Raw genomic sequence first — 9,797 nt, forward strand, 5'->3', positions numbered from 1 at the left:
TCATTTAATAAATGTTTTGTTTTGATATATAAATTGTTCGGATTTTTTCATTTAAAAAAGCGACATTAAATTCTTGACGTATAAGGAATGGTGTTCAGAATGCTACGCTTTACAGAAACAGTATTATGGCAACGATTATTAGGTCTTTTACCGATACCATTGAACCAGATTTCATTTTGATTGGTTGTAATGCTTGTCGCTATATCGCGAACATTTTGTCACACGACACTTTTGTGAGAATGGATGAACTAGCTGTCTCTCTATAGGCACCAACACATCTGGAGCCAGCTTCAAAGGACTTATTGTACGCCTACTTCACCCACTCGATACACTGGGAAACATTTTAATAAAGAAACAGAAAAAATAATTTTCAGAACTCCATTCAGAAATATACACGTTATGTAGCGTTGTTCCACTCACGTTTTCCAGTTCATCTTTATAAGTAATGTGTTAAACTCCTTAAAAATGTTATTAATCCACGTGCCTACAAGGGTTTATCTAAAGGAGAAGATGTTAATTTATTTGTTTTTAAAAGTTATTCGCTTAACTTTATATTGTAGAATATTATCCTAACTTGCCTTTCAGTTGGTGATTTACGTCCAGAGCTTTCGAAGTCCTGTGTTTTGGTTTTCGAAATACCTGAAATCAACAACAGGCTATCAAATTAACCAAAAATTAATCTAAATCCATAAATTTCGAACCTACAAAAGTCTGAGATTTGTGTTAATTCGAGGAAGCCTGAAATGAAATAAACAGTTTGAGTGAAACACTATATTTTATGTCTAATGAAATAAAGTGTAACTCATTTAAACGTAAACAAAAGACGACAGCTTAGTGCTAACTAGTACATTCCTTGCCCAGAAAATAAAGTTTGTAAAAATAAAATCAGAAATGATGCAAACATTAAAGATCAGGGTTTCCTGAAAATTGGAATGTAATCAGATGTATACTTCATGAATTAAATTTTATAAGATCATTTGAAATTAAATTTTGAGAAGTTATTTGGAGATTCTATATAATTGTTCGAAGATGGAGCAAATGAATCTTTTTCGTTAATGAAATTCAAAATGTTTTAAGAAAATGCTGTTAACAGAATAATTACAGTGTTCTGCTACTGCCATCTCCTGACGAAAATTAGCAATCACGAAAACAAAAGGACGGCCATGCCTGAGCTTTGGGGTTTCTGACCTGACTTTTTAGCCTATGCGTCGCTTCAGGTTGAAAAGACTTAATACATATACATGCAATCTAGAGAGAGGTTTACTGTTTGCTACTCTAAGCATGTACATTTTTATGATGTATCTTAGTTTGTGAAACGTCCGCCTAAAAACTTTCATAATATTTTTTTCTATTGAGTTCGCGCATCAAATAATCAATGCAAATAAATTTTACATTTTATAGATTTATCTATATATATATATATATATATATGCTGCAAGTTAAATTATTTGGATATAAGAAGAACCCCGAAGTAAATTACCAGTAGAGATAAGCTTTGTAGATCATTATTATCAGTCTTATTGTAAGGTTTTATATACCATGGAAAAGTAATTCTCCTCATTGGTTCTTAAACTTACGTCGATGATGTGGTGAAAGAAATAATTCCGCTGGATGAGACACAGGAAAGATACCGCATTGTTGAGTCTTGTTTTCATGACTCATTCATAGGAAAGTATTTCTGAAATGGTACTGAAGGCTCATCTTTTCTCTGTAAACATTTAGGGGCGATTTTTTGCTTTAAATTAATCGAATCTGAATAAAATTTAGTTACTTGAATCGGAGTTATTGCGAACTTATTGCAGACTAGTTGATCTAATATATATATATATATACTCACCTGGCAACTGTGGTGAGGCACACCTGAAAATAGGAAGTTGGTATTCTTCCAAAGTGTACTGTTCCTTGGGCTCCTTGCTACTCACAGAAAATAAGATTAATATATATTATTACCTTAGACATGATTCATTGAAAAGGAAAGAAATGTTGACAAAATATGGTTTTGTAAAACATTTTATTAAAAAAACGGAAAAACCTGTTTGATATTATTTAATTAACTTCTCACATGCTACGTAGATATCACATTATCCTATTTAAATCTTCATTTTGATATGAGTTGCTCAGTCAATTTGGGTGACACATACTAGAATATCTAACAACACTTTGTTCTATGTATTCGAGCAAAGATACACAAAAATCACCTGTGTTAGTCGTTCTTAATTTTCAACTAATAGACAAGAGGGAAGTCAGCTAGACAACATAATCCATCGCCATTTTCTGGGGTACTGTAATTGAATAGCAATATTTGACCGTCACTTTTATAACTCGCCCGAACTGCGGAGCTCAATTATTTTATATATTTTTTGCGGCAATAGAACGCGAACCATGAACCTTCGGATCCACAGTCGGCTCACTGCCTGGCCTAACTTCACCAGGATGCCCTAAGAAACATATAGTAATTCTGAGGCCCGTGTCTAAATAGCACGTTATGTATCAACAAGTTCTTTAACATAAATTTCCAAAATAAGAAAGTAGAAATATTACGACGATACCTCAGCCCTTAAAAATGTAGCTTCAACTAGTTTTTCTCCTATAGCATTACCTTGGTGACGTTCACGATATACCTCAACATTTAGAATTGTAGTTTCACCTAGTTTTCCTCTTACGTTGTTACCATGGTAACGTTTAAAGGGGGAACAAGCATGAGGGAATATATATACAGAACAAGTTAATGTATTACATTCATTAGCAAGTCAAATATATATATATATATCTATATTTAATATTTGATAATCACTGACTTTCCGCTACAAGATTCTGTTAGTTGGAGCTATGGAGGAGCATCACCCCTCTCTTGATATTGATTTTCTAAGCCTTATTGTATTGTAAAAATAAATTAGTAATGGCTTGATGTAATAACATGGAAATGAGCATACCTTTTACTTTTTTCACGTGTGTTATGCATGGTTTATACAACTCAACTAGCCATTCTTATAAATTAGCCAATGTTGCTATTTATAAGGTATTGGGACACTTTTGTAAGATCATTTCTGAGTAATGTCTTGGACATTGATTAATTATAAATTATTTTTAGTTGAATGCTTACCTAAAGCAAGTTCTGACCTGTCTACTCCAGTTCATTGAATTTAAAAAATATAGCGATTCGTGAAATTAACACTTAGGATAATTCAACACAATTCTATGTTTCCCGTTTTGCTAATGCACTACTTCGTGACTTTTTACATGTTTATCGACGATGTAACTAGTACTATCTACATAGTTCTAGAATATGTAACTACAGTAACCACAGAGTTTGAGTGTAGAGCCTGTAGTTCTCGTAATCGCGGGGTTCTAGAATATATATTTATGCTCCAAATTTCAGGAACGTCGTATATCATCAATAAACTATCTGATCGCCTGTTGTAACAGTGTGTAAGTGAAAATAGGCTAAGGAGTGTTCTTTTTTTTCTCTCTCTCTCTCTCTCTACATATATATATATTGCTTTTTTGTGGTTAAAGTAAAGATTCCTGAATTACATCTTAGGTGCCGATGTCGTTTTCTTAGTGCAAAGCTCTTCAAACTATCTTCTCTCTCTCTCGCTCCACCGCGGGGCATCGAATCCCGAATTTTAGCGTTATAAACCTGGATACTTATGTTTGACCTATCGGGGGAACTCCAAGGTGTCATTGTACTGTACGTACATGCTAGAATGTCACCTCCGTCTGATTTTCGGTTTTTTTTTGTAATCATTTTATTATATATTTCCTTCCCTTTCTATTAATTATTTTCTGTTTCATTAAAAACAATTATCTTCCCCAAACTGGCTGCGATGACTAAGTGTATTGGATGATTTTAGCTTGACCATACACGTTTGTTTCTAATTCTTAAGTTAAACCCTTTAGTTCTAATTTCATTACACAGGTGGCGCTTGAGAATAGATGTTAAATCTGATATACACCGTAGTCGTACCATTATGGGGGGTCGTGGGTTTATCTTTAGATATCCAGCCCTGATTTACAGATTTCCATATCCGTTAATCGCGAGATTCTGGTTACGAAACACTGCTGACTGTTGGGTTCTAGAGTAGATATTTTATTCAACTACAAGTTTCAGAGTAAATATTTCCAATGACTATAGGAGTTATACGTTACGTACTTCTGTTAACAAGCGGATTGTAGCTTATGTTTTTATGATAGCTAGGGAATGATGTGAATTGTGAGGTTCTAAGATGTGTTAATCACGTGGTCCTAGTATATGCTTTTCTGTTAACTATTGGTTCTACGTAATTCTGTTGTTTATTTGTTTTGAATTTCTCGCAAAGCTAGTCGAGGGCTATCTGCGCTAGCCGTTCCTAATCTAGCAGTAATAGTCTATAGAGAAGGCAGCTAGTCAATACTACCAACTCTTGAGCTACTCTTTATAACGCTTTCACGGCTGAAAGGGCGAGCATGTTCGGGGACAGGATCCGAACTCGCGACCTTCGAGTTAAGAGTCGAGTACCCAAACAACCACGCCAGTATTTCTGTTAGGTGTCTAAAGAATGCACGTATTCCATATTATCATCCACGAAGTTCTGAAGTATGCATTTCCCATTGTTAACTACGTTGTTCTAGTGTGTGTATTTCTATTTATTTGGGGCTTCTAACGTACGTATTTTTATTAAATTAGGAGTTTTGTAAGAATTAAACTTGTGTGTATAGCACGTACATACGTTTCATATAGAAATCTACGTATCGCTTTCTCGATACTTTTTAAATTTTCATAAAAAACACGAGCTGCCATTTTATTTTATTTCGTCAAAAAAAAAAAATTTTTCCTTAAAGATAACTTGTGTCGAAAAATAATGCAGCTCAAATGAATTGGAGAAAAATAATTTGTATACTTATTTTTAATTTTATCTATCGCAATGTTGAATATGATTTTATGGTTTAAAACAAAAAAGAAAATTTAAACTTACAGATGAAACACGAGTTTCTTCTTTTGAACGTGCATCTTACTTTGGCATTGATCCCTCTAAATGTGTTCCCTGTAACCTACGCGCTTCTACACAGCGTCTTTCCTGTATATCGCTAATGACGTCAGAAGTGCATACAATGACGTTAGTAGATCACGTGATGTACATTGAAGTATGTATAGAGTGAAGCAATAGATCACTAGATGTGCGAAAACAAAAATGTTTTCCTTAAGCGTTTTTCATTTATCTGATAAGAGAAGCCGAATCAAGCTTATTTTGCGTCTAGAAAAACAGACCCCTGTTTCGGGTGCTTCATCACGTTGGCTGCAGATTTTGTAAAGATGTTAATTATAGCTAGAACTGGTGTACACTGCTGGTTAACACAGTTTACGAAACAACATGCAAATAGGCTGCAACGTTCATTGGTTTGGGGCAGAAAAATTAACACTTTCATATCACTGGGAGTTCAGTGTAGAGAATTAAAAACTCTTAAAATACTATATCTCAGAAGTGGGGCTGCTGGTGTGAGGGTGGCAGAGCTCTTCAATGGAGGGTCTGCGTTCCCCCTCCATCTCGATGAACACACCCAGGCAACGTTTAACTTATGTTAATTTATACTCATTTATCATAAATAGCTAAATTAAATCACACTTATATTATCATTATTAGTCCATAAATGCTCATTTTATCAAATTTATTAATTAATTGATTAATTTGTATGCTGTATTAATTATAAGAAGATAGGGTGTAGTAAGTTGAATTTATAGTTTCCTTTCAGTCATTAACTATTATTCTTTAAAACTGTTTACATTTCCCTTTATCTAAAAAAAATCACTTCAGGTTCCCAGGATGCAGTTGTATGTTTCTTCCTTTTTTATTGAATTACAAGAAAATATAATAAATTATTCTTAATTCACCCAATCTCAAAGAGAACTATCGAAACGTTTGATAACTCCTAATAATCTAATTGTTATGCCACAGAACCATCCAAAGAACTTCACATTAACTGATTAACACAAGGAAGCAACTTTCCAAAACTTGGAATAATTTTCATGTTCATTACTTAACATTATAATAAATAATTAAAAAGCAGTCTGTACAACGAGAGTTTAAAGTATAAGTGCGGATATTAGATTCCATATGGGAATTCAAATGTCATTGGAAAACTCTACCTTTATTTCTTAATTTTATTTTGACAATTAAACTTTTTCCTTCGCTTGAAAAATGCATTATAAAATTAATGATACAGATGCAAGAACTTTAGCTATTGAATAACAAATACACCTCATGCTTTGATCGTATACATAACACTATATAAGTATATTTCAGTTTATGAACTGCAGCAAGATTTATTCAAATCTCGAAATGTGTTAAAAGCTCCACAATTTTATATGAACACTTCTTGTATCAGTTATTACTATAAGAATAGATTAGAAACAGTATAATAAAGTTTTAACTTACCCTGTATCGCACCCAAAACACTTGAAGCAGAACATGGGAAAATTCATAAATTTCATAACTTCACATGACGTCACAGAATATTTTTCTGTCACATCCTAAAATACTCTTAAGAGGGTCTAGACTTAGAAGTTTAAGGAGGATGTTTCATCAAATCCGAAGATACTTTGAAAGGAGCTAAGTTTAGTAATATAATAGTAATCTTTTGTCACGTATTCAAAGACACTCTGAAGAGAATTAGGCTTACAGTGTAAGGATAGCGTTTTGTTACACCCAAAGATACTTTGAAAAGAACTAACTTTAGCAATATGATAGCAATATTTTGCCACGTATCTGAAGAGATTTAGGCCTAATAATGGAAGGATAATGCTTCGCCATATCCAAAGATACTATGAAAAGTGCTAGTTTTAGCAATATGACTGTAATATTTCGTCACGTACCCCAAGACATGTAGAAGAGACTTTAGCTCAACACTATGAGGATAATGGTTTGTCACGCCGAAAATCAGTTTAAAGACGATAAAGTTTAATTTCGCGAGAATAGCACTCTGAATAGATTTAGGCTTAGGAGTATGGGTATAATATATTTTGCCACACCCAAAACCCTTTTAAAAAGAATAAAGTTTAACAGTATTAGGGCAACACTTTGAAGAGAGTTATTTGGACACCATTAGGATATTGTTTCGGTATATTCAAATCCATTTGAATAGAGCTAGGCTTAGCAAATGTGAATAATTTTCGTTATGCTCTAAGACTCTTTTAGGAGAGCTAGGATGAGCAGTGTATGAATAATCTTCTAGTACTTCAAACTTCAAAAAGAGGAAGGTTTAACATAAGATAATAAGCTTTGAGGAGAGTAAATTTTCAAAGTATGAAGGTGTTTTCTGTAACACTCCAAGACACTTCGAAGAAAATTTGGTTTAAGTGTATTAGGGTAATCCTTCGTTACGCCCCAACAAACTCTGAAGAGATTTGAGTTTAACAATATAAGGATAGTTGTCAGTTACACCCCGAGAGAAATAAAGGAGAGTTAAGTTTAAGAGCATGAGAATAATCTTTCACCGCAACCAAAAGACAAATTAAGACAGTTTCATTTAGTAAAGTTAATATAACTTGGTATCATATATTCAGACACTTCAAGGTACCTTCAGTTTAACAACATCACCATATTGTTTTTTCTGTATCTTAAGACATTTTGAATTCAGAGGACACTCAATCGGATTTTTTTTATGAAACAAACGTTTTCATTGCTCTAGCCTTGCAGTACATATGAAACCAATTTACAAAGACCTAGCCTGCTGTTGATTTACTACGCTGTTCTGGTGAGACGGATTCTTGGGATTCCAAAAGGCCACAGGTCAATTCTCATGTAACCACACTCATTCACTCGTACGTACGTTGGGGAAAGATCTCCTTCTACTTTCCCGATTCTTACTGATTAGATGAATAGAAGAATTGAAATAATCTGATATTGGTTTCAAACTACGTACAGAGTGACTACTAAATCTGCCCATTCAGAATGCAAGTGATGTTACTACTGGGCCTGTGTAGGTGAGGATACACCCACGCTCTACAGTTTCTTGAGTCACTAGACAGCGAGGAAGTCGAGAACGGATTGCCATAGCAACTACGAGTTAGCAAAGACGGTCTAGTAGGCAGCCAGTAAAAAGCCCCACATAGATCTACGTCATCACGAACAGAAACATCGTGCAGCAATGAATGTTGTTTGTCACATGCATCTCAAGATAGCGTCAGCCACCAAGATGTAGTTGCCATGGTAACGGATTTACCTCTAATGTTCCCTTGACCTTCTTGAATCCGCCCACGAGTAAAGCAATGGTTACTGGCTAACCATGCCAGTGAATATACTCGTATATTTAAAGATAACTTGTAATGGTATTTCATCTCAAATACTGATGAATGACAAAACTATTCAATAAATAATTAAACACTAAAACCTTCATCTAAAAACGATTCGAGACAAGCATTTTATTTATTTAGATCACACAAAAACGCTCATTTTTCAGTGCAATTGTGCATCTTAATTGAAATATAACCACGAGTTATTCGGATTATAAAATTGGTTTAAAGAAGACTTAGCCGTATAACTTACGTAATAGTTAATGAAAACTAAACTTAGATTGTATAAATTACAACTTAGTTAATATAAAACAAATTCAGACTGTAGATCTTACATCACAGTTAATGAAAATTAAACTTAGTTTGTACAAGTTACAGCACAGTTGATATAAACCAGACTGTAACTGTACAACTTATATTATATAATGTAAGATTGTAGAGCTCACATCACTTTTAATGAAAATAGCACTTGTAATATACAACTTACACTACATTTAAATAAATTAAACTTAGACTGTATAAGTCACATTATAGTTACTGTAAATAAGAGGTAGACTGTAGTGGTTCAACGACAGTAGCTCACGCCAACAGCTAGTGTTTCTGTGTTCCCTAAGTAACGTAAGCTATATTATTTATTTGAAAAGTTTTTTGGTGTACAATACTTGAAGATAGCTTTGATATGCGAAAACATCTGTTAGCTCAGTTCTTGCACAGATCTTAAAATATAACGTTGATAAACGGAAACATCGGCACATGTAGATCTTGAAAGTCGAGTTTTTCAAAACTTGAAACTTGATAACTGGACCAGTTGTTGGTTGAGATGTTGCAAAGAAAATATCTGCTGAAGTTTTTCGCCAGATGCTAATCGTAGCTTATTCCACATGTAAGCTGTTGCCTGCAACATACAAAGATGCGATACCTACCACACAGAAAAGTATGGTTATTTATAAATTCTCGTGCACTGTGAATGTCGGTACGTAGGTCGCACTTCACAAAGATTGCAGGATAGAATTAAACAACATGTACCCACATCCATAAGAAATAAGAGTGTGAAAGAAAATAATTTACCATGTCGCTCCTGTAAAACAAAAGTTCTAACACCAAAATGTGAATCAGCGATTGGCCAGCATTTACTGGTGAACCCGACTTGTGCTGACAACTACACGGATAGCAGGTTTGAAATTATTGCAAATGGTCGGTCGACTTTTCATCTCTATATTTGGAAGCTACCTTTATTAAAACACATAAACCTGTCCTTTGACGCCAGAAATAATTCCTATACAATCTACACATCCTTTAGTATGTCTGAAACATTTCCTGATTGGCTAAAGGCCATGCCAATCAGTGATTGTCTTACCGGCCTGACTCATTTTATAAGCTGTACTATTTCCTATAGTTCATTTTCCAGACGGTTCTTCTATGATTAGTGTTTGGCCAAAATCTTCAGTAGATATTTTCTTTGCAACATCTCAACCAACAACTGCTCCAGTTATCAATGCTATTTTCAAGTTTTGAACAAGTCGACTTT

At 34.0% G+C, this 9,797-nt stretch overlaps 2 protein-coding genes across 5 annotated transcripts in view; one reads left to right on the top strand and one right to left on the bottom strand.

The window, feature by feature from the left end:
• LOC111089582 overlaps window positions 1-9,797 on the top strand; it is a 36,463-nt gene that overhangs the window by 22,006 nt on the left and 4,660 nt on the right. The window lies entirely within an intron of this gene.
• LOC106473976 overlaps window positions 1-9,797 on the bottom strand; it is a 21,234-nt gene that overhangs the window by 6,775 nt on the left and 4,662 nt on the right. The window contains exons 1-3 of one of the 4 annotated variants that reach the window (XM_022402352.1): window positions 6,414-8,003; window positions 1,838-1,914; window positions 579-639 (exon numbers count right to left, since the gene is read on the bottom strand). In XM_022402352.1, the coding sequence (XP_022258060.1) occupies window positions 579-639; window positions 1,838-1,914; window positions 6,414-6,469 (194 nt within the window). In that variant the 5' untranslated portion in view covers window positions 6,470-8,003. Of the gene's footprint in view, window positions 1-578; window positions 640-1,837; window positions 1,915-3,103; window positions 4,738-4,955; window positions 5,331-6,413; window positions 8,004-9,797 lie in introns of those variants that run through there. The other 3 variants (XM_013934664.2, XM_022402354.1, XM_022402353.1) reach the window with 3 other exon arrangements.

Source organism: Limulus polyphemus, unplaced genomic scaffold (assembly GCF_000517525.1).
Source record: "Limulus polyphemus unplaced genomic scaffold, Limulus_polyphemus-2.1.2 Scaffold6693, whole genome shotgun sequence".
NCBI lineage: Eukaryota > Metazoa > Arthropoda > Merostomata > Xiphosura > Limulidae > Limulus > Limulus polyphemus.